Here is a 23,056-nt window from a genome sequence, read left to right as displayed (position 1 = left end):
AAAACACAAAGTAAACAAATTAACCGTTGTTACCTCTGAACACACATACATGAGCTAAGCTAAGCTAAGCTAAGCTAAGCTAAGCTAATAGCTCGGACAAGAAAAAACAACCTTCACGAGACGTGTCACTCAGTTATTCCACGCATCGCATTTGTAAAAAGCACGAATTACATCCTAAAGATAATACCACACTCGTGGAATGATAATTAAAAAACTATTTTTCTTACCGTTCGTTGAACCGCTCTGTCTACACCATTGATGGTGGATTTTATGGACTTCTTCCTTCTTCTACACTTTTGGTGCATTACCGCCACCTTCTGTCCTGGAGTGTGAACCAGACTGCACGAAGAACAAACTTCCGCTTGGGACTTCCGGTATGGATTGGATGTATGGCGCCGCCCGTGTCCGCCATATTGACTGCAGTTGGGTCCCTCTCAGAGAAAGAGATACAGACCCCCTCAGGCCATGACAGAGGTGTCATTCAACTTGTTGTAAGTCGATGTGTCATCACAAAAGTTATGAAAATATTTTATGAAGGTTGGAAAGTTACATAGTGCTGGTTTAACATTTCTGCAACTTTTTTTTTTTAGTGTGAGCCATACACAGGTGCAGTGAAAGAAACTCGACTCAAAGTGCAAAATGAATCCCAGACTTTTCTGTGACAAAGTTCAGACCAAGGCACCATGTAAGGAAAGACTGGACAACCATGTGTCTTGTTGGACATTTACTGTATCAGATCGAGCGCAGCCTCTTGTTTCTGTTCTTAGTCTCGCTTTTGAAACGTTGACGTGGTTCATGTTTTCAAAAACTGGTAACATCATACATTTGGTATCTATCTGCCTGTCAAAACAAATCTTTTCAGGCAAAACAGGCTGTGTATACAGAGCAATGAAAAAGTACTGTAGCCTACTCTGTCACGGCCATTTGCTTGAACAAAATACTAAAGTCTCATCTTTCCCTCGGGACATTTGAGTGTTTATGATCTGGCTTTTATCATGTACCTCTTTTTTGTTGTTGTTGAGTCTTCAAATTTTAGCTGATTAAACTTCAAGTCAGTTTAAATAAGACTGTCAATAAAGACATCAGACTAATTTCTTTTTGCTAAAGCACCGTGAATCGCCCTACCTTGTATTGACAGTATTTAGTTTGTTTGTTTTTTTTTGTATTGATGTTGGAGCAGCTTAATTAGGGACAATAGAGATAAACATGATTTTTTCTTTTTTACCAGGAACTAAAGCCATTCTTTCAAGTTGTGTAATAAAGGGGTGGTGTTTAGCTCAGTTGGTAGAGCAGCCGCCCCATGTGTTGAGGCTACAGTCCTCACTGCAGGCGGCTTCAGTTCGAATCTTGCATCGCACTGCCCTTTCCTGCATGTCATTCTCCCCATTTCCTCTCTCTCTATCGACTGTCCGGTCCATTAAAGGCAACCCCCCCCCCTCCCCCCACATAAAAAAAAACTAAACTTTAAAGTTGTGTAATAAAGTACCAAACATAGTGAAGCTAGTGCTAGAGTTTTGCTGCTTTTCCCAAATTAACCTATTAGGAAATTAACTGGAAATAAAATGTTAACTGAGAATACAGCTCTATATATCTAGGACTGAGCTGGGACTCAAAGACATGTTCTCTATGAATCAGAATCTGGGATGTCATTATTTAAACCCACTAACTATGCGTCTTGTGAAGGGACGTGGTGCTAATAACACATCAGAGTGCTAGTGTAGCTGTATGAGTGCACACGTAGAGTGCACATAATAGCAAGGCTGCAAAGTGCTACTTCTGCTGACCAACTGACATTTGTAGTTCTACTCCACTATACTACAGTTCTAGGTGAAATACTGGGCTGCTATTTGCTTAACACTTATTTGATCTTAAGGAAATTACAGTTTATGCTGTATTTTTCCACCACTACCTCTAATAGAGAGCTTTGGGTATATACATTAGTACCTGGCCCTGTCATTATTCCCACAATACAACCTCTAATTTGCCTCTGTGAAGACTTTCAACTCCAAACAATGGGGCAGATGAAGACCTGAGACAGATATAAATAATGTATCTTTGGTTCTTGTGTGTGAATTTTAGCCAAGGACAGTTCATCCCACATCACAGAAGCAGGAAGCAACGCAGGACTGTATGAGTTACAGCTGCCACATCCAACTATATGAGCAGGGTGTAAAAAAAAAAAGATCACAACCTGTGGCCAAGTGTAATATAGGAAAGAGAACTGGGGTGGATGAATGTCCACTACACCCACAGCTCCCCTGAGTGATGGGAATGTAATTTGTTAAATGAACATGGTGAACAGTAGGTGCAGGTACAGCAGGTGCTCCTTATCTGAGTTCATGCTAATGTATGTCTCTCCTCACATCCTGTTTGTGATCAGGAAAACAGATCAGCACTCAGTCAGGACAGAAACAGGAAGAAGCAAAGTGTTCTTTAACACACATGTAATTCACTACCAGCGTGTGGCAGAGCACAGCGGAGAAGGTGTAAATATGAAGTTGTAAGTCTTGCTCTCTACTGAGCATACAAACTGTAAAAATAAACATAAATGATAACTGACAGGGTTTCACAGCTTCTGATAACAGAGAATAACATAACCAGCAACTCAGAAGCCAGGTGCACCATGGGTCATTCAGCCGAGGCGTTCGTCAGTAACTTCATCAATATTCAATATTCAACTGTTATCTGTTTATAAAAGAGCCCCCTCACCTTACGGGTGCCCACAGGAGAGCAAGCTATAGTTGTTGACTACATAGTTAATTCATTTGGAAGGTATATGCCAATTATTAGGGCACAACCGATATGGGATGAATGTATTAAAGCAGTGCTTCCCAACCTTTTTTGGCTCATGACCCCCATTTGACGTCACAAATTTCTGGCGACCCCGTCAATCAAGATGCGCGAGCTGAACACAATTTTTATTCAAGAAAGTAAATGTATATAATACAGTTGTTTAAGATTGTGTGTGGTGTTTTTAATCATAATTTTAAAAGAATAATAATACTATATAATATACTAAACATTTCAGGCAACCCCATTTGAATTTCAGGCGACCCCAAGGTTGAAAAATGCTGTATTAAAGGCTCAGCATAATACTGTTTAACAATAAATTATTCTTATTATTCCAAGTGGCCTTAGTACAGTACTGCAGTAAACTCTTGGAAAACTTGTATAAAATAAATATTGATAAATAAATTTTTTAAAAACCCGCAAAAATCTACCGTATAATGAATAATTACACACTTTGTTTTCATAAGCCCTCCTCAGTCCCACAGTGTTGTGTGTGTAGCAACCTTTATGAATGAGATCAGCAAAAACTGCATGCACAGTACAGAACACTAACCATTATTTTTTCCAATGCGAGGACATCATTTTTATAAATCAAACCCAGCCAGCTGCAGTTTGCCTGCTCACACTTTTGAATCAATATAGAAGGAACTGTGTGGGAGATGCAGCCTGGGGGTGAGGGGTGGTGGTGGTCTGGTCTTCAGAGAGTGAATGGCAGCTCAGTGATTGACTCGGCCTGGCGAGGATACTGAAGCTCTTTGGTTGCTTTGGCCCTGTGATTTGGAGCATTGTCCTGCTGGATGATAAAATCATGGCTGTGGAGTCTCCTCCTGATGTTTCCCACCCACATCCTGCAGAGCATTCTTCTCTCTGCGCACATGAAGGGGTGTTTTCTTTTTTCATAATCCAAGTGATTTTCCAATCATCTGTAAAACTCGTCTCGCCTCCTCATGTTTTTTAAGAACATACTGAAAGGTTGATTTTGGAAAACCAACTACACTTTTTTTTTTTTTAACTCTCTGGTATGCTTTGGCCTTGTCGCGTGGTCACTTCCTTGTGTTCCTTGTCAATTCTCGATCGACTTTGAGTCACATGTGAGCTGTTTTGTTGACGCGGCTGAACCACCACACAGCTGCCCAAGACACAATGAGCTGCCAAGCCTCCAATTTAACCCAGTTTGAGCATCTCACACTGGTTATCTCATTATGGATGAAATCTGAGTCAAACTGAAGCTGACACTTGGCACTTTTCTACAGAATCCATTATTTTATTTGGCCTAAACTACAAAAATGTGTAACCGCCTGAAACAAAGATTATTTGATCTTAACAGCAGCTCTTGGTCTTGTACATGGACAAGAAAACTTTACCTAAACACACACACACACAGACACAACACACACAGTAAAATGTTCAAAAGCGCACTCTTCTCTATGGTGTGGTAACACCTTCTTCCTCTTTTATGCCCTCAGTCTGTCATTGCTTTTGTCTTTATAACTGACAGACTGTGTGCACATGGACTCATCTACACACACACACACACACACACACACACACACACACACACACACACACACACACACACACACACATCCACCACATGTAAAACCAGATGTCTGCTCCATCTCCTCCTCCTCTTCTTCCTCCTCCTCCTGTATGATGTGGAAAGCAGTTGCTGCCCACCCAGTTGTATCCATGGCAACCGTCCTGCGGTTGGTTGACAGGGCGGGACAGTGACATCACTGGTCTCTTTCAGGATTGCCACAGAGATAGCGACATGGCCAGACAAGGAAGTCAAAGAAAAGGCAAAGGAAATGAAGGACGGAGTGAGGTCACAGCCTCATCTCACACAAACACACACGCACACACAATACACACATGCAGACCCATGCACACACACATGTAAAACCACATTATCCTACTCTGCAATCAGGGAAACACCAGCAACCACTGATGAAAATCAATGTTTATTAGGTGGCTTTTGCAACTCTTGACTTCTTTGGTGTGTATATTTGATGTGTGCAGCTGTTTGTATTTACACAGTTTATATTTTATAATGGTATTCTAAGTTCAAAGTTGGATATAAATACTGAATTACTTTTAATGAGTGTGTTTCAGTGTTGTTCCTGCAACAGCTCATTTAAGAAGCAGTTGCATCATGTTACGTCTTCTCTCTCTGTGCTCACACAGTTTGGTCACATTTAAAGGTTGGATCACTAGAGGGTGCCAGACACAAGCTTGATCTGTGTTTATCTTTTCTCAACACTATAATAAGGCCTGATGCAATCAGAGATGCACTGACAGTAAATACAAACCCTAAAGTTTTACAGAGCTTAGGATGGTCTGTATTTATTTAGAGTTGTTGATCCAATTTTAGAATCGCAGAAGCTTTTCTTATTGTTGTTATGACATCACACTTTACTTGCATCTTTTCCGGTTTTAGCTGATCTGTAGACCCTTATTTTAATATTTTAACTATTATTAATGACGTGTTTGTTCTTTTTTCTCATTGTTTTGTGGGTCTTATTGTTGTTCTATTTCTCAAAACCTTTTGATTCCATTGTGTTTGTGTCTCCTGCCACTTTTATGTAAGCTGGATATCTCTTTCTTGTGTCAAGGACCTTTTTCATTCACTTTTTGCTCACTTATTGTTAATGAGGTCTCCAATTCAATCTAATTTAAAATAAATGTGACAAGAAAGGGGGGAAAAATCTTAGGCTTTAGTTTTAGTACATATAGCTTATTGTTTGTGTACTCTGGATGTTCCATTGTGTTCCTTTACACTTTGGTTCCTACCTTCCTTACAATCCCTATGACCAATATCTATAATTTACCCACTAACTACCTGCCCTCTACCTGGACAATGTTGTTACACTAGATAAACTCATCAGTTACCACATACTATGAGTCCCTACAGCTGACACTAGAGTGACAAGGACATTGACAGGCCATATTCACATGAGACATCATGAATTTTGGTTCATGATAATACAATTTATTCTAGTGTTATTAGCTTGTCTAGCCAAAAATTGAAACACAATAGATGCTGACACGATGACACCCTGTCATTTTCCTTCTAATGATACTACAAATAATTGAGTAATGAAATACTCACATCCTTCTCCGGTCACAAATCTTGCGTCTCGACCACTTGGGCTAGACCTCATGCAGCTCACGGGAAGCAGAGGTAAAATCCATTTCCTGTCAGAAAGGGAAAAAAGGAAATGAGACAGGGAGGAGCAGGGAGGGATAGCAGCATGGGGAGGGAGCGGCGTCCAGACATCTGCTGTGCTTAGGAAAGACATAAAACAAGATGTGAGGGAGGAATCTCTAGTCTACAACCTCATAGAAACAGTTACTGTACTGATTAACATTGTACAATGTCCAGAGGTAGAGGATTACAGTGTTAATGAGCGTAAGCATGACAGGGAGAGGATACATTAATTCTCAGAAGAACTCTTTAAACTTTTTACAACCTTTTCAAACTACACACAGTTTTGGTTCGAGCCACTGAAGCTATGAAAAGATGTCTGCAAGCCATTTTCCTTTGTGGCACACTTTATACTACAGAAGAGGAGCTAATAGAGTGGATGATGCAACACTCAGTCCATTGAGCTGCTGTGGTCTGTCCGGCTGTCACTTCCATCAGAGGTCACTACCAACAGCTTGGTCAAGTGTGTGTGTCTGGTAGATTCATTTTTCAAGTCTTTAGACGCACACACATATCCTAGTCGGCCTGTTAGCCTGTTGATGCTGTTAATAGCTGCCTGCAGTGTGGTGAGACGCTCTGTTGCAGTTTGGTTGATAGTTTACACAACTTTTAGTGTCTGTTAATGAACATAATTGATTTGTGTGTTATTTATTTCCAATTTGACTCCTGTTTCTGCCAATACATGCCATAGCATCATACAGTTTATTTGAATGGTGGAAAATCTATTAGAAGGTAGTATCAACTAGCCTGGCTCTCGCCAGACCCTTGTAGTTCCGCAAAGCTACGCTGAGCTCCACACAAGGGTCTGGGACTGCTCCATAGGCGATTCATTTCAGAAGGCGGGGCCTTGTAAAAAAATCTTGTATGTGATTGGATAAACCACTTGTCCGTTATCTTGAATGACGTGCTACTTCAGCCACTCACTGCGAGCCGCCATTGTTGTTTGACTCAAACAGTCGCTTCAGCGCTACGTCACACCTCAGAAAGTCCCGCCCGGCGATCCTGATTGGTTCATTATTTTTTGCTCCGGGGAAGAAGTTTGCATTGGCCTCGAGTCCAGACCCTTGTGTGAAGCTGAGCGTAGCGCCTCTGGTGGAGCTTTGCGGAACTACAAGGGTCTGGCGAGAGCCAGGCTAAGTATCAACAAAATGATAATAATATAAACGTGTGAAGTAAGACACCTCATGATTTTAGATTTTGTCAGCTTAATGTAGCCTACAACTTACCTCAAATGGACAATGGAGCATGAATTGTTAGTTTCTTTCTTTCTTTTTTAAAATTTTTTCTTTGAACAATTTCAGTGTCTAGGTACAACATAAATACATCATTAGACAATTATAATTTTCTCAAAGTCCTTGTTGTCCAGTGGTAATGGTGGTGTCCTCTTCCTGGCTTCTATAATCAATCTATTTTTCATTAAACTGTGTCTCCTGTAATCTCAGTTTATGTGTCAGTTTTTCCATTACAAGTATCTCTTCCACAGTGCACAGCCACTGCTCCTCGGCCGGTGGCTCCACTTCATACCATAATCTTGTAATTGCTTTTTTTTACTTGCCGATAGCAGTATTTTAAGAAGATACTTGTCCTCTTTTTGTATTATGTCCTGTGTCAAATTTCCCAAGTAGGTATCATCAACATGATTTGGGTATCTCATATCCTGTTATTTTTTTTTAGACCCTGTCGTGTCTTATCCCAGTATCCTATTATCTTTGAACTGAAGTGGGTCCTTTTGCTCACCTTGTCAGCATGTTCATTACTCATGTGGCCTGGACGGTGCATAAATCACTCTGCAACTATGCAAGTGATGCATTTTACATTTTATGCAAGTGACGCATTTCACAATTTAAATGCATCTTATGTCTTTACTTTATTTTGTTTTTATCTATCCATCACCATACAGACGTGTCTATTGTAGGACATGTTCCCCTCTCATTCTATTTGGTGGACAGAATGAGTGTGTGACATAATGTGTGTACTTGAGGTTATTTTACACCATCGCTTGAAGAAATCCTTATCTACAAATAAAGTTCAAGTAGTCTACTTGGATAAACTGAGCACACATTGTGCTGCAGGCCTTGCAACTCATTCAAGGTTGGGTTATTGTTTCTCAGGCCACAAGTCCGGGGTTAAATATAGGATGTACGGCACTTATGTCAGTGTATCTGGAGTAAATGCCTAAAAGTTATTGAAGGAAAGATCAAATTGCTAAAAGTAAAAGTGCAAGTATCATGTTTGTCAAGAGTGGCTTTCATCTGTGTGATACCACCTACACTATAGGTATAAATGAAATCAATTTTTCATCAAGTTGTTATCAAGTTCCAGCCCACGCTGCATTATAATGGACAATACGCTCTGATAAGATGCTGTGGCTCCTCAGAACGGACAGTGCTTGTTGCTATATATATTACATCTGTGCTGCAGCAAAGACTAAATTAAATTAAGATTAAATCATCTGACTGAACGACCCCGAGCTGTGCTGATTGTTATGAGCCAACACAATGGCTTGAGAGTTTCATGAGGCCAATTATATGATAAGAAACTAATCTTCAATATTCAGATGTAAATAAGCTCTCAGTATTTCTTTGTGATTACATTCAGCACAGAGAAACAACAATGGCAGATGCAGCAAACAAAAGCTTTACCTCAATCTTCTCCACTAACTCCACAGCTGCTCCAAACCAACACACAGCTTCTACTACAATCTCCATGCTTATAATGTACAATATACAATTTGCCTAAGTGTGCATATCAATGAAGAAAAAAGGGTAGCTATTCTTCCAAAGTTTTAAAATCAAAGTATTTGTAAACCTGCAGAATAGTCCAAACGTGGCACCTCATGAGTAGAAACACACGCAGATGGTAACGGGACGAGTGTCAACTGTGTGGATTTGTTTAGTCAGATTTAAATGATCAGCGCCAGAGCACCAGGCTTTTCTGGTTTATTTTCTTTGTGCCAACAAAACCAAAAATAGATCCTGCAAATATTTTGGAAAATCATCATAGCGGAGAGTGCAATTGTGTCTTTTCATGTTTAAAACCTTCACATGCATATTTCTCTCAAGAAATAGTCACAAATAGTAAACAGTACGGTCAGGACAGTACTAGTGTTGCTTCATGGTCACCTATGCTGATCTGATGTGTGCCCCCTATTGATCCTGGACCACTGTGGGAAGGTCCACTGTTTATTTTATTGTTATGAACCATGATATCTCTTTTACACACACACATGCTCTCATACACACACACACACACAGTGACGCACAAATTCCTTGTGTCCCAGAGGAGTGTATTCTGAAGTGTTCTGAGCGCTGGCAGTCAGTGAGGAAGCAACCGTGGTCCTCCTCCCTGGCTGCTTCCTAGTATTGTTGTCACATCCATCTCTTAAATGTCCTCGTGAGCGTGGACGTGTGTGATGTTGGGATGTGGACACACAGGACTATTTTAGGTGCAGTTTCAGGACTGATACTGATGTCTTGAGACAGAAATAACGATGGGATTGGTTTCTCTTGGTACGAAGAGCCCTGGGTTTTCTCTCTGTCTCCTACCAGCAGTCAGTTACTACGTTTACATGGACAGCAGTAACCGACTAGTGACCTTATTCTGAATAAGACAATATTCTGACTATGGTGTTTACACGAGTTACTTTTAGAATATTCCTTTCATGTTCACATGTTATGGAGCATAGATCCATTAACAACATGTCACTCCATCTGACTTCCCTCCAGAACATTCAATATGGTAATATGGCATCTCTTTGATATTTCTTGTCTGCTGTAAAACGTTTGACCCCTGTCCTGTCACAAAATGCAGCGAAACTCCCACACAATGTTAATATTGAGATAAAGGTGTGTACATGTGTTTGATAATCAGACTAAAACAGGAATACACAACATGTCTTAATTTGATTAGTGTTAGATTCAACTATGATCTTTACCGGATTAAAGGAACCAGAAATCACTGTTTACATGGTAGTAAGTTTCTTAATCAGATATTAATATTGAAGTTTTGTTGACCATGTAAACATACTCAGAGTTGATCTGTAATACAAGTTATTTTGATGGTGCTAAGAAGAAAAGAAATTGTTGTATTTGTCGTACTGGTACAAAGTTGAATGCACATACAGTAGTGATTCTCACACCCTCTACAACAAGTATTAGCAGTGTAGGACACACAGTAGTGTAGCCTATGGATCTTTCAGACTTTTCTTACTGGAAGGGATGTTGTTTGTGATTTGTGTGTGTTTTTGGTTCTTTTTTTTTAATATAAGCACCCTTCAGATTCAGATTAGGTAATGCTCCAAATATGTCTGTATTACTGTTAATGTACCACACTTCCATCATCATGTTTATTCTTACTATTATTGCACTTTTTTTTCTGATTATACACAGCCACTGAATCACTGATTGCGTTTATAGATATAAGTTGATACTTGGGCTTATCTCACTTAACAACTCGGTCATTATAATGACATAATATATTTTGCAGAACTGCTGAGTTTTATGGCCATAAATGCACCACATTCTGTTGGGGTTTTTCAATAAATAATGAAGCTGCTTCAGCAAACATTCAAATGTTTATTTCTTGAACCTCTAAAAGCATTGGTAATTTGTATTTAACACAGCTCATCATTCTTTGATGCTATTAAACTGCGGTGCCCAATAAACTATTGGACCTCAACATGCTGATGGGGATTTTTCCATCAGATAAAGCTCCCAGCCAGATGGTCGTTTGTGATTCCCCCAACTCTGTCTGGTCACTTCATGTTTTGAGCGTTTGGATTGTATCCAGAGCAGAGTTCTACACCGTAGAGAGGCCGGTGTAAATACAGCCACGAGCAGCTGAGAGCAGAGTGAAATCTGAAGGTCTGAGGCGTGTTTGAAACACATGTTGTCCTGTAGACTTCAGTGTGAATGCATCTGTCTCTACAAGCAACACACTAGAGCAGAGACATGTATGAAGGCCGGGCACTGTTGTGTATTTTGACTTGAATGAAATAACAAGCGGTTTTCAGTCCAGCAAACCGCAGATGTTTCTAATAATAATATCAAGAGTAAATACAATGTGACTCTCTTTAGGCTCTACAACTTGTTTGGGTATGACTTGATTTCCTCACAGTTACCCTCAAGCCACGTTATTGGAGAACACAAAGGATTTTTTTGTTTGCTGACAGAGTTTTCTCTCTCTCTCTTTGCTGTGTGCGTTGACAGGCTGGAGTCTGAAATCGGTGCACTTGAAAGCGAAGAGTCTCAGATCTCGGCCAAAGAGCAAGTTCTGCGAGAACGTCTGAAAGAGACGGAGCGCTCCATAGAGGACCTGCAGAAGGTACAAAAACATCTACAACCTTGTGCAACCTTGTAAAGCTGCTAACTGCTGCCTTTGATAGAAACATGCTAATAGTGGAATAATTAGGTACCACTGCCAACATTACATTTTCATGCAATCTATTATTAGTTCCTTGTTCAATACAATTAATTGAATTACAAATGTCATATATCCTAAATTGCTACTAATTGAAAGTAGCGTGTAGAGTAGAGTGTTAAACAGAGGGATATGCCAACATTTTTTTTTTTCCGTGTCTTGCCTCACTCCCGAGTCCATGACAAGCAGATAGACGCCATCCTTTCGACTGTGCGCGCAGTAACAAGGGAGATACGGGCAGAGCTGGCGCACCGCTAATTAGCTTAGCTCAAAACGCTGGAAGTACATAGGTAGTGTTAGCCTGCCTCCTACCCGAGCTGAAATCAGTAGTCAGAAGCTGATTTAATTTTAGCTCTAAACTCTGTAAATATATCACTTTATTGACATTTCAAACATTTTTAGGCGAGAAAGTAGCCGTTTAGATCAGCAGTGTGTCGTTAATTTGTCTAAATACCAGCTGTTTACAATTTTGTTCAGACGAATTCGGCGCTACTCAAGCTAGCCGTTGCTCTTTACATACAGAAAACCATGACGATAGAATTTGTGATTTTACTTTGAAATAGGAAGCTAACCTACCCTCGATGTAGCTAGCTTGAACCAAAATAAACCGTCTTTGCTTGAACCCTCCGTTTTGACCGATCTGGTCCCGTTACCAGCATTTGACCGCTCAAGATGCCTTACCGGAGAGTTTTGTCAGCTCTGAGACGAAGATCGGCCCGCCGGTTTCCGTTTAGAGTTGCTGAAGAGTTTCTCTGATAGGGCTGGGTACCGAACTTCGGTTCTTTTGTGGCACCGACCGAAACACTTCGGTAGTACCGAGTATCAAAACATGCCTCGTCTTTCGGTGCCAAGTTTCGATACCCGGAGGTTAATCACGTGATCAAGATCTGATAATGCTGCCGGTGATCAGCTGTAACATTACGTAGTTGCTGCATGTATCGGGTGACCTGTTCCTCTTCACGTCCTGTCCGGGGCGTCCGGGTTTTTAATATATATATTTAATGAAAACGTCCGGTTTTGATTGTTCTTCGTTTGCTTTAATTGACTGGCGCTTTGCACAGAAAACTCCGGTATTTTGTTGCGTTTGACGTAATTCCCCCGAGGCTGCCTCTCCGTGCGGCCCCGCGACGCGCACATACAGATTATGCTCTCAGCTATTTCATGTTAACAGTCCCTCCTGCCTCTTTATGTCGCCTCTGTATGTGTATGTGCGGCTCCGCAACGTGCAACTGCACATGAGGGAGCAGACGTCAGAGCAGCGTTGCCTCTGCCTGCAAAATGCTGGAGCGCAAGTAGTGTAGCTGTACACAGGGGCGGACCAACCATCTCTGTGTCCTGGAGGGTCACAACACGGCCGGCGGCCACCACCTTTAAATTTATTTTTTATTTAATGGGACTACCTGACAGCCATGTTTAGGGGAGACCAGGGACAATAGTAACACATTTTGCATTTAACAAATCAGAAACCCTTAGCCTATTTAAAAACCTTAATGTGTCAACTACAAAAATTATGTATGAAAGTGGTTTCCTAATATTTTCAGGTTGCAAAATTGATCTAACTGCAATGAAGTTGTAACACATGCCAGGGTGATCTACCTGTTGAGCCTTAGAAAAGCTGCTGGTTGGAATAGAAAAATACAACTCAAGATTTGTACCGTGATGTGTAATGTCATTTTCTTTAGAACTGATGTTATAAAAATTGGTATCGAAAAAAGTATCGTTCAGGAACCGGTATCGAAGTGAAGGTATCGGTATCGGTATCGGTACCGGTATGGGTATTGTTGAGAATCTCACGATTCGATTCGATTTCGATTCATTAGGTCACGATTCGATTCGATATCGATTCGATTCGATATTGATTGAAATGCTTCGATATCGATTCAGTATCAAGCAGAAATACACAAATAAGAGTACCAGATTTTTTTTTTTTTAATAATTATTTGTTTAGTTTCATGCCTTATGAACAGCCATAGTATAACTCATAGCATAACAAAATATGACACTGCTTTAACACTGAACTACAGTGCAGCTAAATTTAAATTAGGCTATTCCTCTTGGAAAATAACTCATAACATTTTGAGTAATAAAACAATACAAAACAATATTATTAATAATAGTTGACTGCACAACTGAAAATATTGTAGCGACCCCGCTGTAATGTTCTTGTTATGATGTTTAAGTTCTGTGATTTCTGACTGACTGTCAATGTGTATGGTACGGGCAGGTGGGATGAGAAACTGAGGGGCTGGGGTGAGTGTGAGGAAGACAGAGTCCTGTCTGTGTGTAGGTGAGTGAGTGAGGAGGAGCAGAGGAAGAAGTGAGAGCAGCTGTCAGATAAGTTTGTGTTATGTTGTTGACTGACGCTACAATATCAATAACAACGTGTGCTTATCACAAGGGGGCAGTTGTCGGTCTGAGAAGTGAAGCTCACTTCCGCGTTCAAAAAACTGCAATCCCCTCGGCTGTCGCTGGTGGCAGCATTCTTCATAGACCCCCATGTTAAAATCGCCGACTTTACGTCCTCAATAAATATGATCAAAGCCTGGTGTCAGAACGTTTTTTGGTCTCAACCGATAGTTTCTACCCCCGCACACAATTGCAATTGCAATTGCGTCAGCTTTAGCTTTTTCGCAGCACGGAGAAATGCGCATCTGGTGGCTCAACCTGGTCAGTGGGTGCTTGAGCACCGGAGCAACCACGGAATCGGCGCCTATAAATACAAAATGAATCCACACATCTGCTTTCAGGTTTGAAGGTGCTGGCTTAACGCTGCTGCTGCTACTCACTCCCATATTGTTATGGTTTGGTCTAGTGCGGCCCCCGTCCGTACAGCGCGAATCACACGAGGGTGTTGCTCGCAGCGCCCCCACTGGCCAGGGGCTTGAATCGATTCAGAAGATTGCTGAATCGATATTGAATTGCAGAGAAAAGAATTGCAATGCATTGCTGAATCGATATTTTTACCCAGCCCTACAGCCCTATTCTCTGATGACTTTAGGTGGAGGCAGGCTAACACTACCCATGCACTTCCAGCGTTTGAGCTAAGCTAGCCGTGCGCCAGGTCTCCCCGTATCTCCCTTGTTACTGCACGCACAGTCGAAAGGATGGTGTCTATCTGCTTGTAATGGACTCAGGAGTGAGGGAAGACACACAAAAAAATGTTGGTATATCCCTTTAAGTTTTAATTGCATTGTAAAAATTTTAATTAAAGATGAACTTGGCAGTGATGTTGCTGCAAATGCTGGATGTTGAGCAGAGTGGCGCCTGAACAGGGTTGAGGTTACAATAACATAATGTTAACTTTTCAAATGTAACTGCTTATTAAAAGTAATGACAGGAGACTGTATGTAAGTGTAGTCAAAAAGAGGCAATGTTCCCCAAATCAGTGGAAAAATGGATGATGGTGGTAAATAAGAAAAGACTGAAAGTATTTGTGGCCTTTAAATGTTTAAAACATTATGTCATTATTAAATATGTCATCGTATTTAATACTTTATAAATAACAGATTTGGTCATTGTCAAGCTGTTAGATCATCACTCTAGATCACTCCACTGTGGCTCATGGCGACGTTTTCCTGTTTCTCTTTTAGAGCTTGATGACCCAGGATGGAGGTATGAGCAATGACACACACACACACACACACACACACACACACACACACACACACACTCGCAAAACACACACTAAAACCTCACACCTCTGAGTTATTGTTGTTTCCCAGCAATGAGGTCCCTCTGTTTCTGCGTGTGTGTGTGTGTGTGTGTGTGTGTGTGTGGGGGGGGGGATAATAATCTCGCTGAGGCAGGAGAGATGCAGGCCAGAGCATGCTCCTGAACCCCCACAACACACACTCTGCTGCCATACCCCACAAACACACACGCACCAAAACGCACACACATACACACACAGACCTCGGCTCAGCGAGACTATTGAAGCTAACACACACACACACACAAGGCCATGACTCTGCAGCCTGCAGTCGTTGGCTTTATCCCCCCGCTATTCACCAACAAACCCGCTAAGCCCCTAAAGCTTTGTTCCTGACATCACACACATACACACACAAAGCATAACAAATACACAACACATACACACACACACCCAACACACACACATGCACATACTTCTGCTGCATAAGCATTGAACCTCAGGGGTGCTAGAGTTGGCGTGGACACAGAAACACAGATGAGGAGAGTTAGATAGTGTGTGTTTGTGTGTGTGTGTGTGTGTATGCGGAATAGGGGCGGGCAGGGTCACAGGGGGGGGTGTGTGGTTAGTTTCTCTGTTGGGGGGCTGGGCCGTATGTGTGTGCGTGTCTGTTTTTGTGTGGGAGTGTGGGTGTGGTTACACAACAGCGAGGTGTGCGTATCAGCATGAAGCCCATGTCAGAGCCCGAGAGAGTGAGTGTGTGCGTGCGTGCATGCACGTGTGTGCGTCTCCCTCTCGGCCTCTAGCGTCCCTCTGACTGCGTGTCATTTCCCCTCCTGTTGCTCCTGCTCACTAGATGCCACCTGCTGCATGTCGGCCCCCCTCTCGGACCGCACCGACCCCGATCCCGACCACCTGGTCCTGGCCACGCAGCCCCGGACCGGCCCACCTGCCTCTGGAGAGCACGCCATCCCAAGACCTGGTAAGACAGGGAGGGAGGAGAGGAGGGCGAGGGACGGGGGAGAGGAGAGAGAGAGAGAGAGAGAGAGAGAGAGAGAGAGAGAGAGAGAGAGAGAGAGAGAGAAAGAGAGGGAGGGAGGGAGGAAGGGAATGTTTTGGGCAGCAGCCAAGTTGGATTAAAACCATGACCAACTCACGCGCACATGGAGAGCGGGCGGGCACCGCTGCGCACACGTTTGCGCAAATCTGCGGGCATCAAAGGTTACGCGTCATAAACTCACCGTGACATATGATTAACAAGCATGTGTCCATATACACTTAAAGACAACAATTTATACTCTATATTACATTATTAGCAAACAATGTAGAGTTATTGTAATCGATATCTATAGATTTTAGAATCTGACCCATAAGTTTCAGTTCTTATCGATATCATAAGCAGCATCTTGCAGATTGTAGTGGTTTTTAGTGATTAGTAGATTTGCAAAATAGATGTAATTGACAAAATTACTGTTATTTGCTTTAATTCTGCTAACTGATTTTACCATCGTAAACTTGCTATGCTGTTTTTATTACTACATTTTGTTGTTATTAACTTACGTGTCCTCTTTTAGTTTTAGTTTTTATTGTTAGGCAGAAATTCTGAATCGTACAATTTGTCAAAAGAGAAAAGCCAAACACTTGGACAGCAACAGGCTTGTGTTTGGTTTCGTGTCTTTGTTTCTTTGTATTTGGTGCTGCTGACTTTGCACTGGGGGGAACGGCCGGACAAAATAAAAGCTCAGCTTTTGTGTCGGTTTGATAAATTAGACAGTTGTGCTTACAACTGATTTGCAATAACTAATAACAAAAGAAAAGTGTAAGAAGAAAACAAAATCTCACCTTTCAGTCAGAATTGATCATAATATGATCTCTATTAGAAGCAGCCTCTTTATTTACTGTACTTGTCTTTGTTTTAGCTGAGTATGATATTTCACTCACCTGCATGATTTGCATTTCTAAATAACAGTTGCTGCTCTTTGTTATTGATAAAACAGTTTGAATCAGATAATAAGATTGTTAGAGAACAGTGTGTCCACTTCCTCACGCTTCACTCCCTCCACCTTTTCCTCCCCCCACCCCCCACCCCATCCCCTCCACTGTACTCCCCTCAACCCTTCACCCCCTCCTCCTTAAACTCCTTTCCCTTCTGCATCAACCCCAACCCATCCTCCCTCCCCCTCCCTCCTAACAGCCATGTTTGCCATGGAGATCAACGTGCAGCACGACCCGCAGACCGGCGAGCAGCGGATCATGTCGGCCAACCGCGTGAGCCCGTTGGACGCCGCCTCGCGCGGGATCAAGGTCTACGACGACGGCAGAAAGGTGGTCTACGAGGTCTCCTCCTCCGGGGGCGTGTCCACCACCGCCGCCATGGAGAACGGCTGGAGCTCGGCGCAGGTGGACCAGCTGATCCAGCGCGCCGCCAGACCCGCCGTTCGAGGAGGAGACGGCGGGAGGGGTCAGGTGACGGTGACCCCTGCTGCTGCTGCTGTTGCCCCCCCACCCCAGGCCTACGTGTCCCCGGCAGACATCGACGATCTGTCGCCACCCTCCTGCGCCCCGCCATCCATCCCCTCCAGCCCGCCGGCCCAGGTCACCTTGCAGCGGGAGACCCGGCTGGGCATGATGCCCCCCTCCTCCTCCGCCCCCGTCACCACCCAGCCCGTCTCCTCCTCCTCAGCTCACCCGGGCGACGAGCTCACCTCCCCGCCTCAGGCCAGCGCCGAGCACCCGGTCACCATGGTGTTCCTCGGCTACCAGGACGTTGAGGACATGAGCGAGAGCAGGCGGTTGCTGGGCTTCGACGGCGCGGTGAAGGCCGAGGTGGTCCTGATCGACGAAGACGACGAGAAGTCGCTGAGGGAGAAGACGGTCACCGACCTGTCCGCCGCCGACGGCACGGCGGCCGACCTGGTGTCGGGGCGGCCGGCCACGTCCGAGGCCGTCAGCACGGAACTGTCTTCTGATGGCCGTGAGCCTGACAGCGCCTCCTCGCCCCCCGCCAACCCCGACACCAACACGGCCCCCCCGCCCGGCCTCACCCCCGCCACAGGTACAGACAAGAGGAAACGCTGCGAGTGCTGCATCCTCATGTGACTGAATCTTCTTCCTCTTCCACCCTTTTATTATTACCCACAACACCCCTCTCTTCCTCGCTGTCTCTGGATGGTTACTAACAGAAGCCCTGCCTTCCTCCTCCTCCTCCTCCTCTGGACTCTGATCAGCTGGCACACTCACGCACACTCACACACGCTCTTGTCTGACCCTTGACTTTTTACATGATCACCTCTACATTTCTTTTTCTTTTCGTTACCCACCGTGTCGACGACTCCTGCGGCGACACGCTTTATCTCACCAGTTCAAATCGTGGCGCAGTGATGAAGCTGTTGTCGTGCTGCTATATTTATGGTGAAATCAGACAGACAGATGGAGGAAAAAAATGATGTTTCTTGTCAAGCAGCTTAAAACCAGGTCAAATAAAAAACCTCCTCTCAGTGCTCAGTAAGACTTTACGGACAATCAGTCACGTTGCCATGCCGTCGAAACCAAACAAGTCCGTTTGGCTCTAAGGACAATCAACCAGACCACGGCCTTGAAAAAAAAAAACAGTTTATAAAACCTTCAAAAAGACAGACAGTCTCAGTTATTTTTTAAATTTCCTCCACTCAGTCACTTCCCACCTTTTTCTCTGAACCCCCCTGCCCCCCCTCCTGTTGTCTCCAGACATACTCATGTACACACCACACAGCTCCCCACTTCCTTAACACAGAGTCTCTCTCTGACCAGGGCGGAGAGGAGGGTACTTGTTGCCTTGGTTTCTTTATGTGCCTCTTCATTCTTCCACATCCTAACAGAAGATAGAGATAATTAGAAGTTTCTATTAGATTTTTATTTCAGTTTGCTGTTATCTGAACTATTTTTCCTCTCTCTTTTTTTTCTTTTGAAACTTAAAAAAGGCCATTGAATTGTTGGGACGCCTGTTTCCGTGGGAAACTTGAGGTTTTTGACACTGTAGTTTGTAGTAACAGGACTCTCTCACTCTTTTCCTCACCTCTCTCTCTCTCTCTCTCTCTCTCTCTCTCTCTCTCTCTCTCTCTCCCTCTCTCTCTCTCTCTCTCTCTCTCTCTCTCTCTCTCTCTCTCTCTCTCTCTGTTGTTTTCTCCATTAACTCCAGCTATTCCACTGCTGAGGTCATTTCCTCCTATTCTAGCACTTCCTAATTCAGCAGCAGCCAATAAGAAACCGTGGAACACCTTTTGGCAGCCGGTAGGATCTATACAGCCAACTTTTTTTCCAATGTGTCTAAAGGCTATAGAGCACAGGAAGCTAATGGCAGCTTAATGAGTACACTCTGGCAGCGAGGGAACACGCACTTCCAGCCATGAAAACAAAACATGGGTTACACACTAACAGCCTGAGCACAAAGATGTGAATAATGACTATTAACAAGCACTAGCAGATTACCAAAATTACAACTCTGACAGCTGCGCTCGAATGAGCTTTTAGACAAAGATTCTGTACGACTCGTGCTTCATCTTTCTGTCCATTAAATTCACCTCACCTCTGCAGAAGGCCACCAGAGATCCACAGTACTCTTTATAAATTCAAAGAGACTGAAAACACTGCCAGCTCTCGCTATAGTCACCACCAGCCGGGCCCTCGTTTACATGGGTGCTATAAGATAATGTGGCCTGGGCGTCATTAGAAACATCACACTACTATATTACAGTACACTATAGGCTGGTTTTTCAGAAAAGCTCTCCAAAGCAATAATCACCCTCATTCTTCTGTGAAATGATAGTGGATGCTCTGGTGTCTTTCGACGTTAACGCGGGACAGGGAGGGATGTGCGATGCTCAGTGTGCATCTGTTTTGAATTGATTTTTCTGAGAGAGTTAGTGACTATGCTTTTGCCATTTTGTACGCTTAACAGAGAGACACCTGTTGTCAGAGTGAGATCAATAAAGTTATATATGGGCCAGATATGTGGGTGAAGAAGACATTTGCACGCTCACAAAGAGGTTAGAGAGGCTCTTCAGATCCAAATAATGGGATCCAGGGGGGCGCGTTGTGGCTCAGGTGTGTATCAAGTGGCCGTGATGGCCTCGTTTCATTTGGTCCTAATGTGATTAATTAGCTTCATGACAGAAAAAAAACATGAGCGAACACTTATCTAACCTGATGTAATGGGTATAGACTGACCTGAAGAGCCTCAACAACCTTTTTCTTCAGAGTGCAGTATCTTTTCTTTTCTTTTTCCTCCTCAGCTATTTGTTTGACTGCTTCACTGGCCTTGGCCCTCAACTAAAGAACATACACGACATCTACATTGTGTGCCGACTCTGGTATTAGTCATAAAAAAAGAATGAAAGACAGAAACAATAATCCTTAGCAACCAATGGCGTATTTCCAGCAATGAAAGGCCCCTTTTCCTTATATGGCTCTGCGCAAGACCGCTGTACAATCCCACCTCTTAATTGTCCTGCAAATGCTAGAACTGTTGCTCGGCGTACAGTACGTGCAAGCTTTAGTGTGATTGGCCACTGCTGCTGTCGGCCGGTCCAGCTGGCTGTGTGATTGGCCAAAACCTGGGATCTGGTTTCCTGTGTAGATAAAGAATGTAAATATACTCTATATTCTATTTAGTGATGATTTTATTTTCCACATCTATATAGAGATCTAGAGATGAACACTGATTATTCTGGGTACTAGACTTTGTTCTGATGTCCCGCAATGCCATATGACGACTGTGTGAGTGCAGCAATGAGACCTTTGTATAGTTTCATTCTCTAACTTAACTGCTTTGCTGTGTGTAATCAGATGATTAACCCTCAACCCAAACCCCTCCACCCATAACCCCCCCCCCCCACCACCACAACCACCATCACCAAATTCTCAGAACTCTTAACAACTATTCCCATTCTCAAACGCATTAGAGCTCCAAGGCATCTGAGGATCTCAGCATCTTAACTAATCATACTGATGGATTTGCATGAGAGCCCAATGACTATGAATCATTGTTCATTTCACACTTTTGCTGAGTGTCTTTCTCACCGCATTATCCCCAGACGGCCGTTTCTGTCCATTCAATTAAGTGAAGTGTCAAACTCCACTCGACTTCGCGGACGTTCGCCTGAAAAACAACCAATTCCCCTTTCGCCATGGCCATGTTTGCACATAGTTTGGTCTCTTCATTCAGTTAAACTGCATCAGATCAGAAAAAAATAAACACAAGATGTTAAGTTTATTTGTAGCAAACTGACCTGCAAGGTTCATTGAGGCCGGAGGACAATTTATGACACTGTCACTGCTTAGTGACCAAGATTACCAAAAAAGACAAAACAAAAAAAAAACATATTTATTGCATGACAGTTTGACTATGCAGAGAAGTGTGTTCTGGGAGGTGTAGTGATAGATTCCCGAAGGTGCGAGGCACACACACACGATGTGCAATGTGAGCAAGGAAGTAATTTATTGTATGTTACTAAATTACAATCTCAAAAAGAAACATCCAAAAAAGGAGAAAAGAGAAAGACCGAGTGCAAGTTAATGGAGCCTGACCAAGCCAGTTCGCTTGTTTGGATTTGTGTGTGTGTGTGTGTGTGTGTGTGTGTGTGTGTGTGTGTGTGTGTGTGTGAGAGAGAGAGCGTGTGTGATTTTGATGTAATGCAAGGAGCTGTAAGAGAACAACAGACTTGTTGAGTTTACCAGCCCCACTGCCGTGTCTGCAGTACTCCTCTGACTATGTAGGGGTCTCTGTTCTTCTCTGTCTGCCTGCCCTCATGGTTGTATGGACTGTTACAAAAAGGAGCCATCTATTGTTCACACTTCTCTCTCTCTCTTTCTCGTTCTCTTCATTCTATGGTTATGGCAACTCACTCTGTCACATTCTCTCTCTCTCTCTCTCTCTCTCTGTGTCTCTTCCCTTACCTCTCTCCCTTTCTCTCTCTCTCTCTCTCTCTCTGATGTCTGTATCTTCTCTCTATCTTTGGTCAATAAAGCTGAGTTTCTCCAGTGCCCCCCTGCCGTCTCTCGCTTGTTGTTTTCTTTCCACCTGTCTCTAACATTCACTTTTTCACTGGCTGCTGACAAAGACATCACAAGCTCTCCTCACTGCATCCCTATCTGTTATACTACCCACTGCCACTAACAAGCACACATCTCAAATGAGCAAACACACTCACATTTAGGCATCAGCCAAATCAGACACACATGAGCTGTTCAGGTTTTACATGCAACTTTGTTTTAAGGATGAATGGGTGAAGATTAGTGCAATACTTGATAGACTAATTTGACTCTTAATTGGGACAATGTGTACATGTACACTGTGTTTTATGCCTTCATAGGCTCACTTAAACAGCTACAAGTTCAAAGAACACTGGATTTAAGCCTCATCTGGTCATATGAATGTGAGGGTAGCAATATTTGTGTGTAAAAACAAATAGGTATGTTGTATTTTTCCTAATATAATACATTTTTATGATTTGATATTTTATTGCACAAACAAACTGGAGAAAGACTAAAATCCTAGTCACAGTGAGCTAGAAATTAGACTCACTCAAATCTTCTTTATTGAGGGCGCTATAGACAATATAAGTTTCCAAATATTTATTAGACGGAGAAAAACACATACATAATACAAAACCAGCTCAACAAAACATTGATAAAGTGCTGAAAATTACTAAAAGAAATGTAAAGAAATTCACAATATTTTTTATGACCATTGTCAAAAATTCAAACGGTGCTCTTGCAGCACACAACAGGCGAACAACTTTTAAGTATTGAAGAAAATATACTGTAGAGTAGAGGAAGGAGGGGGAGGTATAGAAGTAGTTGGTGTTGAAGGAAGGAAAGAATGAAAAGGTAGATAAATATCATGGAGAGCATATGAATAGATAGTTGGATCAATCTCCTATGCTCATGTTTTGCCGGAACCCTGAGGCGCCCCCCTGGTACCAATAGTAGGTATTGCAAGAAATCATACTACAGTT

At 42.9% G+C, this 23,056-nt stretch overlaps 1 protein-coding gene across 2 annotated transcripts in view; it reads left to right on the top strand.

Moving 5' to 3' along the window:
- The window catches only part of palm2akap2 (PALM2 and AKAP2 fusion), a 109,626-nt gene that overhangs the window by 49,674 nt on the left and 36,896 nt on the right, over positions 1-23,056 (top strand). For both annotated transcript variants that reach the window (XM_085793813.1, XM_085793814.1), the window contains exons 5-8: positions 11,203-11,317; positions 15,004-15,025; positions 15,919-16,044; positions 17,257-18,117. In XM_085793813.1, the coding sequence (XP_085649939.1) occupies positions 11,203-11,317; positions 15,004-15,025; positions 15,919-16,044; positions 17,257-18,117 (1,124 nt within the window). The remainder of the gene's footprint in view (positions 1-11,202; positions 11,318-15,003; positions 15,026-15,918; positions 16,045-17,256; positions 18,118-23,056) is intronic.

The sequence above is a fragment of the Trachurus japonicus genome, chromosome 12 (assembly GCF_045865225.1).
Source record: "Trachurus japonicus isolate A0001 chromosome 12, Traja_1.0".
Lineage (NCBI taxonomy): Eukaryota > Metazoa > Chordata > Actinopteri > Carangiformes > Carangidae > Trachurus > Trachurus japonicus.
Note: the sequence above shows the minus strand (reverse complement) of the source record. Positions and strands in the feature narration are given on the sequence as shown.